Source organism: Girardinichthys multiradiatus, chromosome 19 (assembly GCF_021462225.1).
Source record: "Girardinichthys multiradiatus isolate DD_20200921_A chromosome 19, DD_fGirMul_XY1, whole genome shotgun sequence".
Classification (NCBI taxonomy): domain Eukaryota; kingdom Metazoa; phylum Chordata; class Actinopteri; order Cyprinodontiformes; family Goodeidae; genus Girardinichthys; species Girardinichthys multiradiatus.
Genome location: NC_061811.1, coordinates 31102018 through 31122908, shown reverse-complemented (window position 1 = coordinate 31122908; position 20891 = coordinate 31102018). Strand labels below are relative to the sequence as shown.

General features: G+C 38.8%; 2 protein-coding genes across 7 annotated transcripts in view; both read right to left on the bottom strand.

Annotated features, from left to right (window-relative positions):
• The window catches only part of map3k9 (mitogen-activated protein kinase kinase kinase 9), a 28941-nt gene extending 26772 nt beyond the window's left edge, over positions 1 to 2169 (bottom strand). The window contains exon 1 of one of the 2 annotated variants that reach the window (XM_047344978.1): positions 1479 to 2169. In XM_047344978.1, the coding sequence (XP_047200934.1) occupies positions 1479 to 1872 (394 nt within the window). In that variant the 5' untranslated portion in view covers positions 1873 to 2169. The remainder of the gene's footprint in view (positions 1 to 1478) is intronic. The other variant, XM_047344977.1, reaches the window with a different exon arrangement.
• Positions 2170 to 2990: 821 nt separating this feature from the next.
• slc8a3 (solute carrier family 8 member 3) overlaps positions 2991 to 20891 on the bottom strand; it is a 177915-nt gene continuing 160014 nt past the window's right edge. For 4 of the 5 annotated variants that reach the window (XM_047344979.1, XM_047344981.1, XM_047344983.1 and 1 more), the window contains 4 exons: positions 19443 to 19567; positions 19146 to 19245; positions 16299 to 16568; positions 2991 to 11079 (listed from right to left, as the gene is read on the bottom strand). In XM_047344979.1, coding sequence (XP_047200935.1) covers positions 10703 to 11079; positions 16299 to 16568; positions 19146 to 19245; positions 19443 to 19567 — 872 coding nt within the window. In that variant the 3' untranslated portion in view covers positions 2991 to 10702. The remainder of the gene's footprint in view (positions 11080 to 16298; positions 16569 to 19145; positions 19246 to 19442; positions 19568 to 20891) is intronic. The other variant, XM_047344982.1, reaches the window with a different exon arrangement.

Genomic DNA, 20891 nt, shown 5'->3' with positions numbered 1-20891 from the left:
GTACTGGGTTGAACTGCTGGGCTGGCAAGTGTGTGCTCCCTGGTCTGATTCCAGTCCCCCCCCTTTCTTTCCCCGGGAGTGGTGGCCTAGTGGTTAGAAAGGAGGTTTGCGTTCCGGAGGGGACACAAGGGGCCAGGTTTGTATCCCACAGATTGCCACTCTGGGTCCCTGAGCAAGACCCTTAGCCCCAAAATGCTCCCTGGGCGCTGCACAATGGCAGCCCACTACTCCCTATAAGGGATGGGTTAAATGCAGAAGACAAATTTTGTTGTAATGTACATGTGCAATGACCAATAAAGATGATGATTAGAATTATATTGAAGCATAACTTGCATGCAGGCCTCCAAAATTGTTTTACCATCTTTTGTAGGCCTACATGCAATATATTGCCAAAAGTATTGGGTCATATCACCAAATCAACTTCCATGGCAGCAGGTGTATAAAGTTTGGAGAACCTTGACTGGTCCAGCACAGAGTCCTGACCTCAACCTTCTTGAACACTTGGGATGAATTAGAGCAGAGGCTGTAGTTCTGGTTTTCTTGTCTAACTATGAACACACTCCTAAACCTTGCAGAAGATGTTTACAGAATAGTCAAAGTTGCTGTTGCTGGCAATGGTGGGTCCATCAACTAATTGGACCTAATAGATTAAGAACAGGATGTCATACAATTCATGTAAACATAAGTAATTTTGCTGGGGTGTGGGAATAAAAAGATTTTGGAGTTTTATTGGGCTGCTTATATTATTATTATATTTAAGGAAAGTGGGGATTCTGGGCTGAGAGTAGATAGATATTCAAACCTGGCACGGTGTAAAGAATAAAAAAAGAGATGCTCAAAAATGAATATATGTCGCAACTAGTTTAAGCTCACCCTCTCCTTCCTTAAGTTTAAATTGAAAAGTCTAATATTGGATGTTGTATAACTCAGGGCAGAAAGAGTTATATATTGATGCAGCTCTCCTGACTTCCAACCCCAGGCCATTCATTGCATGTCTGCCCCCTTCTATCTCTGTCTCACTTTCTGACTGTTCATGATTAAATAAAGGCCACTAACGCCACAGATTCTTGTGAATATAGGGCTGTTTGACCAGGGGACGGCAAATTGCCTGGTCATCACCCCCCATTGGTGGCGCCACTGCGTACAACAAATATGCAGTGCGAAAATTAATGTATCGTATCGCAAACCAATCAACAATCTAAAACACGTTTTGCATGTAAATACGTAAAAAGACGTTGTAAATACGTATACTGGGGGATACCTCTGCATGCCAGTGAGGTGGGTCGCATGAGTTGAATAATGGTCCTGAATCTGAGGATGCCTACCCAGCCTGTTTTTAGGCCAGCAGGAGTGACACAGCACTCTCAGTGTGAGCTTGCTCCTGCTGATGCTAAAAAATCCAAAACACTCCACCTCTGATCTATGTTTTAGATGCATACTGCTTTAACTTCCAAAGATTTGCACAATAGGATACTCACGGTGCAGAGGAGGCACTGAGTGCTCCGAGCTCTCCCGCAGGCCTGCCTCGTCCTCTGTTCCGTTCCTTTTGCTGACATAATTGGACGGGAAAATGCCAACCCGGTCTGCTATCATACCGGTCCACCAGCCCTCGTCTCCCGACACCAGAGAGTCCTTGGATAGAACCTCCACCACGTCTCCCCTGCACAGGCTGAGCTCATCGTCCGCAGTGGCCTCATAGTCAAACACGGCCGTCCAGACGCCCGGCGGAGGCGCGGCGGGCTCCGCATCCTGCGCCGAGCCGCTGCCGCTCTCCGCTGTGTTGGGCCAGCGAAAGACATCCGGCTCTGCTTCTTCAGATAATGACGCCTTGGGACTCAAACTGTTGTCCAAAGCAGGTTTGAAGACATCCATGGACGCGATCCATAGGGGCGAAGTGGATCACTTCAGCGCATCCACCTGACGCGTCTCGGAGGTTCTGAGTCCGCACGCAGACACACACCCACAGAGGTAAGTAGCGCTTAATCTCACGAACAAACACTTGGGAGAACTAGCAGCCCTTTGCTGCTGCTGCTACATCGTACCCCTTGCAGCCCCTGCAGGACCCCATAAAGCGCATCTCTACTGCAGCTTGATGATTCCCCATGCTCAATCCTGCATCCAATCATCGCTGGGGCTTCCCGGACGCAGTGGTCTTTTTTTTCCAAACTAACTGTCCAACTGTGCGAATATTCTCTGCCATCCCATTGGTGCAAGGATACGTCAGCAGTTGTTTAGTTCCCGGCCTCCTCCTCTCTAAATGCAGGCCAGCTCAGCAGCAGTGGCGATTCATGCATGAATGGTGCCCTGGGCAGACCCGCCCTTCACACCCAAACACATCCACTCCCCTGGTAAAAACCTATTTTGCAATAAAACGGTAACTTTTTAAATAACCAATAACCACATTTTAATATTTAAGTTAATTTACTAAAGTAATCTACTTTTTAAACTAATTATATAATTAGTTTAAAAAGTATATCTTTATACTTATCTTTTTATCTCAAATATCTTTTTGCTCAAAACTACCGAATATTTAATCAGTTTCAGAATTGTAATCATTTAAATGCCAGTTTAACAACTTAAAATGTTTTATTATTTATCACAAGAAAGTGAAATATTTTCCATAAAATAAATAGTAGTGGGTGGGGCTGTTTTTGATTAGTCTTGGACAGGGCAAAGATTAACAACAAAATATATAAGATTCAATTAGTAATTTTACTGCCAGATACTGCCTTTTTATCTTCACCAAATATGCCCAATTGAGTTCTATTAAGCACGCTTTTTACACACAAAATCCAGTATTCTAAAATTTCTGTTTCCTTTTGACAAAAAGAGATTTGACATTATACTGTATTACATCAGATTCCAGCTACAATACGCTGTAGAAAATGTGTTCTGGGCGCTACTGATTGACCTTTTTGCTTGCTCCTATCAGGCTAAGCCGCCCTGGGCAGTGAGCCACGCCGCTAAAAAAAAAACACGAAAATATTTTGTCTTCTTCAAATAGCATATTTTATTTACTTGTTGCACCCACCTCAAAAACATACTTAGCATAAAACATCCAAATTCAAAGAAAAATCCATGCAAAATTCTCTGAAATGAAACAGAATTAATTAAAAACAGTATAAAAAGAAATAAAAACAGCATCACTAGCATTCAAACAAACAAGTCCATTTATGAAAGAAAAGAATTGTGTTATCATGTGTATGTTCAAACTGAACCATCATCCTTTAGTTGAAAATTAAAAACCACTGAGTTTAGTTTTGACACAAATTTGATCCCATTCTAAGGGCTAAATGTCGTGTTTGTAGATAAGAAACATTTGTTTCTGAACTGATGAATGAAAAACAATGGTGACAGAGAAAAAAAAAAGAAACATCAAAGTAAAAATTTGCCATTTTGTGGAAGTTGAATTATGGTTTTCTAAAATGCAGATTTGAGATATTATAATTTTGGAGGCATAAAGAGGAAACATAGCTCAACATTAAGCTGGATTAGGAAAAAATAAATAAAAATTTGTAAACAAGGTAAAAAGTAATGTATTTTAAATGAACCATGAAAATAGGACATTTAAATAAAGCTTTACGGTCAACACAGGAATATATTTACACACAACTAAATCAGTTTGTACATTCAAAGAATAAAGTTAAATGACTTAATGAAACTAATGGATTCTAAGTAAAAGTCATGGGGTTAACATTGTGAGACAATCAGGTCAAAAGATCCAACAATTTTGTTTATATAAAAAAGTTCAAACATCAAAATTTTAAAATGATCCATGCCAGTTTTCTGTTCAAGATTTTTGCTCAAAATTCCTTTATTTAAAAAAAAACGGAATATTACGATCAAATACCAATTGTGTGATCTGATTAAGGCAGAGCTGGCGCATGATTTTACAGGGCCCTGGTGAGAACTTCCTTTTTGGGGGGGCACTCACTTTCAGGAAAAACACCATACTTATGGGAACAGTTCTTATTTTTGGAAAAGTCGTCATGTTGAAAGTTATGAACAGTTCATATGAAATCTGTAGTGGTTACTGTTTATCTTTTTTTTTTAATTTTTTGTGGATAACCTAATTAGATTTTCTTGGAGACAGAAGCTGGAGGCTGATCAATGCTGGGCCAAGAGCAGAGGGAACCTGTACCATCTTCAATTAATTGCAAGAAATTTCTAGTGGTTTATGGGAATGCTACTTTATGACTCATTAAACAGCTGTCATGTTTGAATTGCATCCTTCAACCCATTTTCAAAATGTTCTGTAAAATTTTAGGTGCTCTTACAGTAGGTCCCCCTGGCCAATAGGGACACTAGGCAGGTGTAAATATCTCTTATGACTTGGGCCAGCTGGGAATTAAGGTTAAAAACAGAGAAAGAATCTAACAAAATTGAAGAAACATTAGATTAGACAACAAAAGCAAGGAAGTTCAACAGCCTCTCATCATCTGGTAAACTTGTATAAACCTGGAAGGGCCTGATGTAAAAGAATTTATCTGAAGCTGCTTTTTTCTAGTTCTCCTTGGTAGCAGGAAAAATGCTGAATAAATAAAAAACAAATAAATTCAGACATACATTAGGAAAAACCTCCAGTTTGGAAAATGTAAACAGTGCAGTTCATCTGCTCTTGGCTGTAATAGCATTGTGAAAATTACACACCACCAGAAACATCCATCTTGACAAAACAGCTCCAAGAGTTTGCTGAAAAATATTACAGTGAAGTACATAAACCTCAAAATCCACTTAAGTTTGGGGTGATTCATGTTTGTGCTTTTTTTCCACTCAGCGAACTTATTTAAACAGCAGCGTTTACTGATATAACATAATCAACTGAGGAAAAATACCAATTCTTTTTTATTATCTGACACACCTCCGATAACAGAAAGAAAAACAGACTTGGAAAAATGTACCACAGGAAAATATGAGTAAAATACCTTAAACTAAATTCATTTTTTACTGCAGTGGCACAATCTCATACTGAAAATGACAGAAAAATTATAAGAAATAATTGTTCCAGTGCAAACATCCCAGTGCCTCAGTTACATGATGCAATACCTGCAAGCTAGTTCATTCAACTCCAGCTGTGCTGCTGCTTTACACATCATCTTCTACATACTCCATAGAATGTTTAAAAGACACCTGTTTAAGCTGCAACATCATTCTGCATGTTATGCCTCGATGCTGCTGCTGCTTCTCTGCGGCTTTAAAGCCGGTCCTGCACACCAGCATCCAGCCATGGGCTCCATGGTCAGAGACTGTCTCCTCTATTCTTGATATTGTTAAAGACAAGTTCAGGGGGTGGATACAGTCATCACTCCATGGGATGTTTAGCAACATGGACATGAGGCCAAAACCTAGAGCCCACTTGTTCTATACTCTTGAGCAGGATAAGGGAAAAACATCACTGTTAGACAGCTGCAGCAAAGATCCAGATAAAAAGCCTTTTCTGTTCAACCATCTCCAACAAGTTGCCAAACACAACTGGGAGATTAACTGGAACTGTGTGCTTTAGTCATATGAGAGTAAAATTGGTTTTTGGCAAAAAAACAATCCAGGAAAGTGTGGCGTGAAACAAATGACCAGCATGAGGAAAAACACCTCATGCCTGCTGTTAAATCCAGTGAAGGATCTATAACGCTGTGGGTCTGTTTCTCTTTCAAATGCCCTGGGAACCTTGTTAGACTGAATGTCATCTTGAACTCTCTGAAATATTATGGAAACAAATTAGGTGAACCCTACTAGTAAACTGAAAATGGGTCATCTCTGGGTCTTCTAGAAGGATAATGGTCCAAAACGTATAGCCAAATCAATCAGAAATGGTTCCCCAGACACAAAATGAACCATCCTCAACAACCATTTTAGTTCTCAGACCTAAACCCTATGGAATGAATGTGTGTGACCTGAAGAGACGAGAACATAAGAAAGGATCCAGGACGAGGTGAAATGTTACAGAGAAAAAAATAAGTAATCTAACTATGCCACCAATGATTTTGTTGAAAACAATCATTTCTCAACATGGGATTTTCTTGCCCAGGCTGAATAAATACACTGAAATAAAGGTTGGCTTTTCCTGAATTTCTCAAAGTGAGATTATACTGCTGCAATAGGTTTATTACAGATCATTACCAGGCATGTCCACAGATTTGTCTGTATATTATAATTTGACTTCTGGGGAGAGGTGACATGATTTATTAAAATGATTAGTTAAGGTAAGAACCTGAAGAAATTATCCACTTTGGAATTGTTTTTTTGTCTTTTGACATCTCATAGCAGGCCAAAACACACACACACACACACACACACACACACACACACACACACACACACACACACAGTCACCCACAAATACCCACTCACACACAAAGAAAACAGTTAAAAACAACAGTAATATCCCCCTAATTTTGAAACTTTCCTCAGTTTCCCACAACAACCACAAGTCCAGTTACTGCACAGTGATGTTTCACTTCAATCCCATTGACTGAGAAGGAAAGAAATGGGAGCAAAACAGAAAGGCGGGTGCCTTCAGATGTGCTGTGTGTGGCATGGTGACATGCATACCACACAAACACGCACCTACTGACATTTCAGCTACAACAAGTCCCAGAAAACAACTGAATAAATGAGACAGTCACTCAAAAATGCTTCCTGATTGCAAGATAATAACCAATAAAAAAACCAAGCCATTGCAGACAACCTGTGAATTAAATGTGATGTTAGTGCCCCCTGTGCCTTTGCGATGCTGTTTCGGTGAAGACACACACTGTAAATTCGGTACATAATGCGGGTTCTGTATTTCCTCAGCTTCTCTAACCATCAGCAGGTCTCTCCGGGTGTTCATTTCATATAGGGTGGGAGAGACCTGGGGAGGTGAGCAGGCATGATCCAGTACCAGGAGGAGGGCATCTAATTAAGCCATGAGGCATATTTACATCAGTGCTCACCATGAAGGAGGAACACTGACAAGGAGGAGGAGAGTGCGAGGAGATGCAAGGAGGTGTAACCACATGGACTAAAGATGTGCACCAACTCTAAGGAGATAAGCGTGTCTTTGCCACTTGGTAAACTCTTGTCTGATTTTATTTTACAACATAGAGATGCACTGATCATGCTTCTCTTGGGTGATACCAATTTCCATTTTGATTGGTGGTCTGACCAGCTGATTCTGATTTTTTTGAAATGGCTATGATTCTTAAAGGGGGAAAAAGTGTGTTGCAGGTTCTTTGACAGAGGTAGTTTTGTATGAAACAGAAAATGAATGCATCATATATGCATCAAAGTATATGTCCCTAAGCTTCATAAGATTTTTATGAAACCCAAACAAGAGCATCAGTGTAAATGCTGTTGGTTGATGCAGTCATAAAACAAAATAAATAAGAGTTCTTAGTTTTCATGCATTTAAAACACAGGAAAAGTAACATTTATGTTTGCCAGTATTTAACTGATAGGAGGCAATCAAGGAAAAAATTGGTCTATGCTGCTCTGTGAGCAATTGATTGAAGTTATTACTCAACTGATTACAAACTAATCTTTTTCAAATTTAACTTTAAACATATTTTCTGATGGCCTTGGGAAGTTTTGGGAGTTTTTTCTCCCCTTCATTTTAGGGCTATTGCAAGCTCTGGCAAAAAAGTCTGGAATCACTAATCTTGAGGAAGTTTAATCAGTTACTTTAAATTAAAATTATGCAATACATTTTAACAGTGCCCCAACTAGACAGGTGTCAGCTTAAACAATGTGATGGATTTTACAACTCCTTAAAATGGGTAAATCAACCAAGAGGTTGATTGTTCCAAGGGATTTTGGTCTAAAACAAAATGGAGTTGTTGTAAAAGAGAAACATCCAGGTTGACCAAGGAAGACAAGAACACATCCAGACAGAAAACCTGGCATGTCCTAAAAATGGAAAATGCACAACAAAAGCAATGGAGGAAAACAGCCAGAAAATAGGAGTTGATGTCTGTGCGGGACACGGATTTATAGGATTTTATTATACCATTCTAGATTCTTCATTAGCACCCAAACAGAGGAAACAACATTGCTAAAGAGAAGCAACCATGCACTACAGATAAGGCTGGTATTCAGTAAGTTGTACAGAGTGCAGATGATAGTCATTGTCTCTACGGTAAATGCAAAAGTGAGTTTTTCTCATCCCCTCTTTGACACTTCTTATCCCCTGGATGATAATACATCTTGCTATGGATCAAATAGAGTTAAAACTTTGCTTCAGTAAAGGCCGATCAACTCAGTGACATGGCCAACAAATGCTCCAGATCCATCTGTTAGAGAATCCACAAAGCACAGTGTGAGCTATTTTTATTTATTTTATTCCAACGTTTTTTCTCTTGAGCTGAGAAAGAGATACGCCATTATTTCAACATCAATATTGTAATTGTGAAAGTTGAAACATTTTTAATATGTCACCTATTATTATAGATTTGTATAACATATTCATGTCATTACTTTTGACGAAGAATCCATTTTGAGCTCTTGAATTACATAAAATAATTTATGCTTCAGACAAATTATTGAGAGATTTGAGAATTTTGAATGAAACTTATAAGAAATTTTAAGAATTGCATAAATACATTTTAACCAAGGTTTTCATTCCTTATAAATGCCAGTGCATTTTTATGAGGTATTCACTACAAAGACTGTTCAGCAGTTTAATTATTATTATAATTATTTTTTTTTTGCGGGATAAAGAGAAACAACTAACTGAAGATTGTCCAAGAGCAGTGGTAAAACGCAGAGACCCACAGCTCAGGTGGTACACCCTACAAATCTGTTCTTAATGGGACAGCATTGCACATCACTCTCCTGAACATATCATCCACACGGTGACACATAGTGGTGGCAGCATCATGCTTTGGGGATGCTTTTCTTCAGCCGGTCCAGTGAACAATTCAAACCCTAATCCGATGGAGAAACCGGGGCAAGACCTTGTAGTGATTCCATGTTTTTTTCCCAAAGTTCTATGTTTTTTAGTTGCATCCTAATCCTGTTGACAAATTGGATTAATTAAGAATGGTTATAGGATAGTGGATTATGTTTGAGGAGTAGGAACACGTTAAAACTGTATATTGTCATTTTGCAAAAAGCCATTTGCTTGTCTGTGGGGACCTAGGTAAAAACTATAGGAGTAAAGAGTTTTTGAGACGATACGTTAACTCCAACATTTTAGATCTGTATACCAGGACTGGTATTACAGCAGCTCATCAGTTGGGTCCACTTATCTCCTTATAGAAAGAACATATCATCTTAATCCAACAGTGACACTTTTGTCTCCACCAAAAAAAAGGCATCACTGAATGGTTTATAAAGTTTATGAGTTTGAAAACCAGCCAAGAGACTCTCATATACCTAAGATAAAGTGATGAACCAATCAGAAGTGTCAGTAATTGAACACTGGCATTAAAGTAATATCAATTAATGCAGCTTCATCCAGAAAACGTGTTTTTCTGACTAAAACAAAGAGCTGATTTGTGTGGGTAGCTGCAGCAAACACCTCTCTCTCCACAGGCACCATTCAGTTCACTGTGACGACTTTGACCATTGGCTTTTGCGCATGTACGAGAATAAGAAGTCTCCAGAAGTAGAACTATACAGCAAAGTGCATGGAAGGAAAAGTACAAAAATACCTCTGAATTTATTTCTTCAGCAACACATTTTGTAATTTTTCTTCTTTTCTTTCGGATTTCTGATCGAAAAAGGTGGAAAGTCAAGTGAGACCAAGATATCAGTAAATAAATAAAATACAATGTCATACATGTTACCTATAGGCAAGATACATAACCCTTAGAAAGGTGAAGACATCGTTCAAATATATAGTTTGACCCTCCCCTCCCTCCCCCCGTCTCCACCCACTTCGCCACAGCAATCTTCTGTTAGCGTAGAAGAGGACCACATTTAAAACAAATATTCAAAATATACAGAAAATATGGAAATATATTATATATAGATACATTTAGAGTAAGGAAGTAATGTTCAGGGCAGTTTGACCATGTTCGCTGTGTCCATATTTTCCCTTTTCTCCTGTTTGAATCAGGATTCGTACATCGGTGGAAGCTGTCATTGTTTCTCCTTGTTCCTCTTCCTGGTTGTGGGATTTCTGACCCCTCTGCAGAGCTCCGATGCAAATAAAAATAAATACTATGAATCCATCCCGCTGCCACTCCACAGCATATTTCCATTTTAGATATAATGTGTCATTATTCTTTCAGATCAGAAAATAGTTCGTTGATTCCTCTATGTGACTGGGTCTTTATTTATTTTGTTGCATTTTTAATTTTTTGCATTTTATCCTCAAAATATGTTTCTTTTAAAAAGTCTTTTTTTGTCCCATTTTGAGAAAAATATAAACATCTGATTGACTCTGCTCTCTCCTGGTAACACTCTCTTCCGGCCGAATGCTGAACCAACTTTTGGCGTTGGCATCCTTTGGGCATGCTGGGAAACTAAGCCCAGATGCAAGCTCGAGCTCGGCTCCCATGCGAGCGAGGCCTGTCGGCACTAGAGGGCAGGATGCGCGCCTCTGAGGGTTCTTACAGACGGAGTTGAGGGAGGGGGAGAGCAGGAGCCTTTTCTAAGAAAAAAACCCCGGGTTTGCCTCTTCTGTTTGTTCCTAGCATTCAAGATTGACCCAAATCCCAATGTGAGCATTTGCTTTTTTCTTTAGACCTCTTCATATTTCTTTTCCAGGAGTCCCATCTGCTTAGAAGCCTTCTATATGACAGTAGGCTTCTAGACTGGAGAAGAGGATGTACAGGAACCAGAGGCTGAAAAAGATGGCTGACGTGGCCATTCTGTGTCCCCTTGGCCCACCCAGTTCCCCTCCGATGTGGGCCCGGCGCCGGTAGAGCAGCACTGAGACAGCCAAGAAGGCGAAGATGGTGAAGAGAGTGACAGAGAAAGCCAGAGAGCCGGCCTCCACCACAAACGGCTTCCCTTTCATGTGCCAATAAATGGCAGCGACGGACCAGGCCATGCCTATTCCCAGGAATACATTGACGGCGTTGCTGCCGGTCACATTCCCAATAGAAGCATCCGCATAGGTGTCCTGGACAGCTGCTACTTTACTTGCAAAGGTGTCTGCAGAAAGAAGACATTCATCATCAAATATTTGTTAAAAATAACTTTTAACACTCTTGGCTAAAATATGTTTTTGAAGATCCCTGTTTAGGTATTCCTTGATTACAAATGTAATTGATTTTCTCTTATGTTATTCTTTCTTTTTTGTTGTGTTTATTCAGACAGCCAACACAAGTATCTTACAAAAGAATCACATGAGCACACAAACACTATTTGTCCCACAAAACTAACTACCAACCCTCTTCATGGTGAAATATGGCAGTGGCAGCATGATGCTGTGTGGATGCTTTTCCTTAACAGGAGCAGAAAAGCTTGTGAGAGTTGAGGGGAAAGATGGAGGATACCAAAAACAGCACAATCCTCTAGAATGTAGATTCACATTCCAGCATAACAATGACCCTAAACATACAACCAGGGCTACAAGGGAATGGTTAAGATCAAACAGTATTCATGTTAGACTGGCCCAGTCCCAAGTGGGCAAACATTTCAGTATCACGTTGTGCAAAGATGGTATACATAACCCAAAAGACTTGCAGCTAAAACAGCAGCAAAATGCGGTTCTACAAAGTATCGACTCAGGGAGCTGAATAGAAATGAACGCCGCGGTTTAAAAATCTTTAGTTGTGAAAAAATCTATAAACTATACATTACGTTCCTTCCACTTCATAATTATGCACTACTTTGTGTTGGTCAATCATGTAAAGTCCCAACAAAATCCTTTTAAGTTTGTGGTTGCAACATGACTAAATGTGATAATGTTCAAATAGTATAAATAATTTAACAAGGAGCCATATAATACATTATAACTGATGTGTTTCATCTGTTTAAGAAGCTCAAGAGCAGCCACTCCTATTACTGTCCTGTTTATCAATGCATGTTCCTCTGATCCACCTTACCTATGTGTACATAAACATTTACATACATTTCATCTGAAGTAATTTTCAAACTACAGAAACAAATCATTAAAAATTAACTTTGGCTCTTTTCTTGCATTCCTAACTAAAAAGCACATGTAAGAAACACACAAACAGGAAGTTTCTGCCATAAGTAGGAACTACAAAATGAGCCGTGGTACAACCAATCAGTGACAATGTGACTGTTTCCCATGAAATGGTGCCTCAGGCAAGATTCAAACTGACCAATCAAGTTCTGACTAGATGAGCGTGTTTTTCAGACCTGGCATGTGGGTTACGGAAATTAATGTTAGATATCTTATAATGAACTCCTTTACTATCCAACAAGAAGCCTGCACGTCTCCAGACATTTTAGCTTAATAACTTTTTAAAGCTCTGTGCCCAGACTTTAAAAGAGATTGAACAAGATCAAGCAAAAGAAGACAATTTTGGCATTAAGCGTCATGTTTAATACAACGACTTGAGATTTCTTTCTGTCATTCGAGAAGAATCTCAGGAAATGTTGGTTTATTTTTGTAGACGTCTGCGTGCATTTATTTCCTTCTGTGTGGCCTACACTTTCCATTTTTGTTTTTCTAACAAGAGCAAGTACACTCAGAAAAAGAGATTGGATAGGAAGCTTAGATATCAATGTTCCAGGTCAAGTCAAAGGATTTTAGCTGGAATAACTGAGGTATTTACATTTTTTAACCCAATTGCAGAAACAAACTTAGCTTACCTAATGGAGATTCTTTTTTGGATCCTCGCACTAATCTAAGCAAGATATGTTGGTTCAATTTGAACAAGAAGAAAACATTTAAACCAAACCTTTCCTGAAAAAGAATTACTAACGCAGTAGAAAGACTGCATCATGCATTCTTGTCATCATGTATCCCTGATAAAAGCCAGATCCTTGTCAATGTGTAAATTATAGCTCCCAGCCAGACTAAAATCAATCAAATTCATTTGGATATCATTTGTCAAAATAAGTCATGTTCAGCTTTTTTTGCTTCAGGTTCTTTTTTGTTGTAAATAATTTTTAGATCAAGTTACAATCTACCCTCCCAAAAAGAAGCTTTGCCTCTTGTGACATCATATAGGGCAACACGCACTTTTGAGTGGATCTATTTGTAATTTTCTTGCTTTTTTTCTCTATATTGACTTGATTTTGCCCTGCGATGGACTGGCGACCTGTCCAGGGTGTACCCCGCCTCACGCCCATAGACTGCTGGAGATAGGCACCAGCTTCGCTGCTACCCACTAAAGAAGAAGTGGTAGAAAATGACGGACCGGCATGATTTTAAACCAATTCCTCCTTAAAACATGCTTCCTTGGACTCTGTACTGCTGCAGCAAAGTATCTGAGATGTATGTGAGAACACTGCAAGAATTTCAGGTAAACTGGTTAACATTAAAAAACATAAAACCAATTTTTAGAAAGGATCAAGGCAGACTGGACGGCCTAGATTTCAAAATCAAAAGTTTACAATGAATAAAGTCCCAACTATGTTTTCTGTAGAACTGCTGTATCACCCGCTAGTTCTGCTGTAATTTACTGTCAAAAAGACTTATAATGCGCCCAGTCCTACCAGTTAGCCCTACCATTCAAGCACATGCAGTACAGCCTAAACCGTCAACATCATTCTAGTAAACAGCAAAGGGGAAACTTTGCATAAAGATCAATTTCCACTCTTCTTACAAATAACATAACTTTAAATTTAAGGCCATACAAGCAGAATACTGCATTTACTGTTGAATACACACATACAACAATCAGTCCATAAATCTGTTACTGGCACTGGTTGCTTCAGCTTCACCATCATTGGCAGTTTCCATCATGGCTTGGAGGTCATCTGAGTCAAACGGTGGCTCAAACATGGGGTCGAACTCTGTTTAACTAAAATGCAACTTGAATGATCTATGTGGAAACCTGTCAAATGTTGCATTGTATTTACGAATGCCAGCCAATCACCTCGATGTATGTACCTCTTGTGATGTCATCAACCAAAATACATACAAAGAATTAGCAGCATTTGCTTTATTCTGTGCACTTCTTAAAAACCTTTCTATTTGATGAATTCTGGAGGTGGAAATCCATATTTCATTACTTAAATTAGAATATCACCAAAAAGTGAATTGATTTTAGTAATTCATGTCAAAAAAATAAACATACAGGATATGATATAGCTTTAAGCATTTGTTGGTACTGATTTATTTCTGTTAATTTAGATGATTATGACTCACAGCAAATAAAAACCCAAAATGAAATTTCTCTGGAATTTTTTAGATTACATAATATTTTTAATGCAGAAATGTTATTTTACAGTCTTACCATCCAGCAGACAGTCACTGACACCCTTCACAAGGATGGTAAGCCACAAAAGTGGCATACAGTAGAAGGAAAAAGTGCGATTGAAAAAGTGCAGCCTTGAGATGCGTTTGAAACAAAGCCCATTCAGTAGTTTGGGAACACGTTCACAATATGTGGAATGTGACAGAAGTCAGCCCTCCAAGAGCCACCACAATTACAATCATATATTCAATAAACTAGATTATTATTGAAAAGTTCATTTATTTAAGTAACTCAACCCACTAAGTGAAACATATTATTTAGGTTATTACAGAGAATGATGTTTTCAAGCCTTTATTTCTGCTATTTAGGATGATTTTCTGCTAACAGCTAATGAAAACATGATATTTAAGTTTAGAATTTAAATCAGAACAATAACAACAATTAGTACAGAAACATGGGCTTAATAAAAAGCATGTTTAATACTGCTTAAATATTATTTTCAACAGGTACTTTTAATGTGGGCATGATTTGGGCGCGGCGTTGGTGGTGTAGGGGTTAAGCGCGCGACCACGTGCAGAGGCTATAGTCCTCATGTGGCTGTCCTGGGCATGAGTCCCGGACCTGGTGACCTTTGCCGAATGTCTCCCCCTCTCCTTGCCCTCTTTCCTGTCTACCTACTGTTGAAAAAATAAAAAAATAAAGGCCTCTGGCAAAAAAAAAAAAAAAACAGGTACTTTTAATCTGACAAACAGTCCTCATTAGAATGCAAATTATAATTTACTTAATATGACTGTAGAGGTATCCATGGCAGGGGCTTCAATCATAGCATTCTTGGTGTTAAGCTCTTTCTCAAACAGAGACAATGTCAAAGGCATCTTACCTGGGCTAAGGGAAAAAGGACTGGACTGTTGTTGAGTGGTCCAAGGTCCTTCTTCCGGATGAAAGAAGATTTTAAATTTCATTTGGAAATCAGAGTTTGGAAGAAGAGTGGAGAGGCATACAATTCAAATACAGTATATTGAGGTCCAGTGTGAAGTTTCCATAGTCAGTGATGATTTGGGGAGCCAAGTTGTCTGTTGCTGTTGGTCCACTGTGTTTCTGCTGATAAGATTTATTGCAGATGCTGGTTTCATCCTCCAGCAGGACTTGGTGCCTGCCCACACTGCTAAAAGTACCAATACCTGCTGTAATGTCCATGGTATCACTTTGCTTTATTTATCAGCAATGATCTGAAACCTTTTAGAGGTATATAAAGGTATTGTCAAGAGGAAGACATGATGGCCGCTATTAAAACAGCGTGGGCTTCCTGAACACCTCGGCAGTGCCACCAGCTAATCGTTTCAATGCTACACCACACTGATGCAGTAATTCATGAAAAAAAGCTCTGATTGAGTGTTGAGCATACATGTAACTGCACATGGACACACTTTTCAGATGGATGATATTTCATTTCTAAACAGATTTTTTACAAAACAGATTTTTGGGTTTTTTAATTAGATGTAAACCATATTCTATAACATTCATAGAAATAAACTTTTAAAATTTATCACTGAATCTACTTAATGAGTTTGGCTGTAAGAATTAAAACTCTGAAATAAAAGCACTTTTCTAATTTATTGAAGCAAACCTGTAAAATCGCTGGTGAAAGAAAATAAACCACTGGAATGTAGCTTTGAAAAGAACTTACAACTAGCAGCTGAGGTTCCAGCATTAATCACTTCATATTTTTTTATTTGAATGCAACTGTTCCTTATTAAAGCTGATTAGCTAACATTTAATAAAGGTAAAATGCCAATGAATGGTTTTGGGAGTAATTATTTTCCTGTTGGGGTATAAAATATCAACTTGGAGAAAGTAAGAAAATCATCTATTGTTGAAGCTCACATTGTCTGGAAGTTCTCAACTTGAACCATCAGCTGTAAATACATCAATAAACAACATTCCAGAGGACAGGTTTATAAATAAGACCCGGTAATGTATTGAAAATGACGTGTCCTTATCAAAGGATCTCCTCCCAGCTCTTCCTGGACTCACCTGGGACTGATGTGCCAAGAGCGACAAACACCACCGCTGTGACTGAGTCCTTGAGGCCGATGGTGCAGCCAAAATGGGAGGCCAGGTCACCGATGACAGCCGTGAGCAGGCCAATGATGACAATGGAGACGATGAAGCATGCCCAGCCGTTCAAGTAGTCTGTAGGGGGGACACACGCAAACAGCACCTTCCAGAAGACGGTGAGGAAGTGCATGACGTAGTCAAAACACGACGGAAGCCGTTCTTCCCCCGTGTCTTCCTCATCCTCATCTTCTGGCCACAAGAGGGGTTGAGCAGGGAGGAAATATGTAGGGTTGAGAGGAACAGAGGATGGGTTGAAGGAGAAGGAGGCAAAAGGAGGGGAAGCCAGCAATGAAAGAATGCAGAGGGGAAGGTAGAGTGAAGTATCAAAAGGAAGAGTGTGAAGGGGAAAGAAAAATGAAACAGGAAGTTGAGAGAAAGAGGGGAGAAGACAGAGAGCAGAGAAGATTTGGAAAACAGAGAAAATAAAGAAATGAGGGATGACGGAGAGGGGAAGAGGGAGAACAGCAATCACTTAAAATTGCATATTCACTTATTTCTCAGCATGAAGCATCCTTTTGACTTCAGCCGGAGGTTATTATTATGCAAATGTGTGATAAATACTTGTCAGTGCCACAGGCCACAAAGGACAAGCTGTTTTACTTGGCAATTAAGAAATTAAATGAAGTTTGCTGACAAAGGGTAAAAAGATTGAGCACTTTAATTGTTTCTTTTTTATTAGTGCATATTAGTGCAAGTATTTCTCTTACTAACTTGTATGAAGCTTTAAAGTTTAGGTTAAACTCATGTTCTGTAGTGTTCTGAGTAATTCTTACTCCTTGAACCTCTCACATTTTGTCACATACCAACCACAAACGTCAATGCATTTTAGTGCAGTTTTGTTTTAGACCAACAAAAAGTCGCAGTGGTGGGGTGGGGGGGTCAGTCTACATTCTGAAGGCCTCAGAGATTTGTTAGAGAACATTAGTGAGGAAACAGCATCACAAAGACCAGAAAACACAGCAGGCAGTCTAAGTGTTTAAAGCAGGGTTAGGTTCTAAAAGAATAACACAAAGTTGTGGACATTTAACAGATGAATTTTCAGCTCATCATCTAAAGTGCAAAGAGTATGGTGTTATTGCAAACCTCCTATCTACCAAATGCTAATCAGACATGGCCGACCATGTAAATGGACACCACAAATTCTTATATGTAAAAACATGAATCCATTTCCTTCCACTTCACAATTATGCACTACTTCGTGTTGGTCTATCACATAAAATCCCACCAAATTACATGTAGTTTGTGGTTGTGATGTGGCCATGTGAAAAAGTTCAAGGAATGCGAATGTTTTTGCAAGGCAGTATAGAAGAGTTTTAAGTCCAGTGTGTTTCAAATTGTGAATGGGGAAATAAATATGGAGAACTACTGACCAACAATGCAAGAAGCCTATTGGGTATGTAGCTATAAAAATCCTGCTTAGGGAGAATGTATGCATAAAACGGTTTACCCCCAAAACAATTTTAGAGCTTCTTTCCCCTCTGTTGTGTTCTGCAAGATTAACAAGGCACTACAGTGCATCTACCAGATGACCTAAAGAGGGCACTTCCACTCTGAAGAGCTTTTCTGTTTCCTAGCAGCTTGCAGGACATAAAGCAGACAGGCAGGGGCACTGTCATGATTCTGGCTGTAAGGCCGTGTGAGCCGCATGCATTTTTCAGCCTAGGAGGGATCATCAAAAAGTAAAGAGTGAGTCTTGATTAAATATTTCAGCACCACAGCGACAAAACCAAGGCCTTTATCGGCTCTCACTAGACAGTGGCTGCAGTTGCTGACGATCGTAGGCTAAAGTTGCTAGCTGTGATTCATGATGTGCCTCTAGTGAATATTACATTTGTCCTAAGCTCTAAAAGATTTAGGATGTTTAGGATGCGCAATGACATGAGTGTTTGAAAGGATACAGACAGCACCTAAAATGACTGTAGTTTAGATTTATTCACCCCCACACACAAACAAAAGAGAGACTCTAAAACCACTTCATGGAAGTGTTTTCAATTGATAGCTATTTGAAACATTGGATCATAAATAAAAAAGGGATCACAGGGTAAAAGAAAAGCATTTATATGTTTTGAAAAGTATTTATATGTTTCCACAATTTGTAAAGTTTTACTGGAAATGTATCTGATAGACAAAGTAGTGCATAATCGTGAAGTGAGTGATACATTTATTGGTCCATTTTTCAGAGCCATATTTTGGTGGATTTACAGCTTCAAATCTTTTGGTTATTTCTCTACTCTTTCTAAGATCTAAAGACTGAAATTTGTTTTATCCATTCTAATTTTGATGAAGAAAAGCATCTCCACATCATGATGCTACCACTGTTGGGATGGTTTGTTCAGGGTGGTTTTGAGGCCTTTACAGAACAGCTGGATTTATACTAAGATTAAATGACACACAAAGTATTTACAAATTTGGTAGCCTTTGAAGGCAGTTACGTTGGATTTTGTTTGGTATCATAATAAAAGGCGATGATTACAAAACACATCCCACAGATTGTTTTTAATTAGTAAAAATAACCCCATAAAACATGTGAGATTTTCTTGCACTTCAAAGATATGCTCCATTTTGTGCAGATTTATCACAATAAATACAGATAACCCATATTATCATTGTATTTATTACCTAAACATTAGCAAACACGTTTACAAGATGCATATTCATTATATAGACCCTACGCTTTCACCAGTATACCCTGAGTCTTATCCATAAACAGATATGCCATTCTATCCTGCAGTCTAAGAGACAGACTGGAACAGACACCATTACCTGCACTGACTGTAATGGCCTCCATGAACTGCTCTCTCCAGGAGTTTGTTCCCACCACCAGAGCCAGGTTGGTCTTCTTGATCAGCTTGTCCACTGTACTCTACATGTCAACAAAGCAATTTTATTTCTTCAATCAATCCCATCATGTTTTCAAAGAGAGAAATACACATGCTCCACCACATGATGGCAGTGCTGTCCAATTTCAGGTAACAATAAGCTCTTCTTGAAACAAGGCAAACTTCACAGAAACAAGTTACCTGCAACCATCTTGTGTGTTTAAGGAGCAACCTTACTCACCTTGAACTCATATGATTCTTCGATAATGACCTCCAGCCTTGGGTGCTCCCCAAGCACCGGTTTTCCCATCTCTGCGATCCGCTTGGCTTCCTCCTCATCAGATGTAAGCTTCCTCTCTGGTACATCTAAATAAACAGGAGGATAGGTGAAAAAAAAACTAAAATCCAGTTGAAAAAAATAGTACTAGAAGCAACCGCCAAGTCATCTAAATATCATGTTGAGCTAAAATTTTAAGGTTATTATATAACCATTTGTTCACTCATGCCTAGGTTGAATCACTGGAAAAGCTGAAGGATCCATCGTCTCTCTTATTCCCTAAACATGTTGTGTGCATCAAATCTGACCATCAGAGAAAGGTGCATATGGAGTAAGATTTCTTTTCTGTTTCATTTCTGTTTTCTGTTCTGATTCATAAGTGCTCATTCACAAAACGCTAACTATCCGCCATGTTTTTGTTCTTTATTTGTCTTGTCAAGATATCCCTTTTAGATGTTCCTAGCATCTAATTACAAAATAACCAAACATTTACTTAATTTGTCTACAGCGGATTACAGCATGAAGAGAAGCAAGAAGCAGAGAAGCAAGTTTTATCTGCTTATATGTGTCATTTTCTATTGATACATGAGGTGAGGCAGTGGTTGACTTCAAATTTCAAAGTATCGGTTAATTAAAAGGCTAGTTAAATTTTTTAAGCGGGACTGTGTGGAGTAGAATAGAAGAGTCATTGTCCTACCTGTTTTAGACAACTCTCCGAGCAATCTAAGTTTGGAGAATCCATGGGAAATTCTCACAGGGGAGTCAGGCTAACATCTTATAAAAGGGAGACCCATTTAAGGGAAATTTCTGTCTAAACAACACAAACTAGAACCCTTTCTACCAGTTTTAATACACAATAAGTTAGACATTTAAAGCTAGAGATGCCCTGATCAGTATTTTGTGGCCTATTTTTAATCTCTGATTTTTATAAAGGTTGAAGTGCGATACCAGGTATGGCTAAGCATAATTTCTCTTTTAGAACTTTAACATATGAAGATGTAAGAAAGGCATTCAAAATTATTTATCTTGCCTTCCCGCTGTGACTGGACATTGTTCATTTATCTCAGCTGCAGAGGCAACATTAGTGTTTTACTAATGTTTTAAGGGAAAGAGAAAATTATTACGCAGCACACTTTTTAATTTGACTCAGGTCAAAAGGGTTCAAAAACAGGACTGGAAAGACAAAACAACTCTATTTGGATTTAGATGATCAGTAGATTTAGTTTAAGTTGTTTTTGGCAACTGAGCTCAGCCCTTAGTTGCCATTATTATGACTCTGCAAAGAGAATTTCTTTCTGATTCTTAAAAGTCAGATAATACTGCAGGAAATACAATCGATACAAAAACTCTTTAAAAAAGTAAAACTCCGAACAAAGCCATGTTGCATTTCGATTTTATGCTTATTTTTCCACA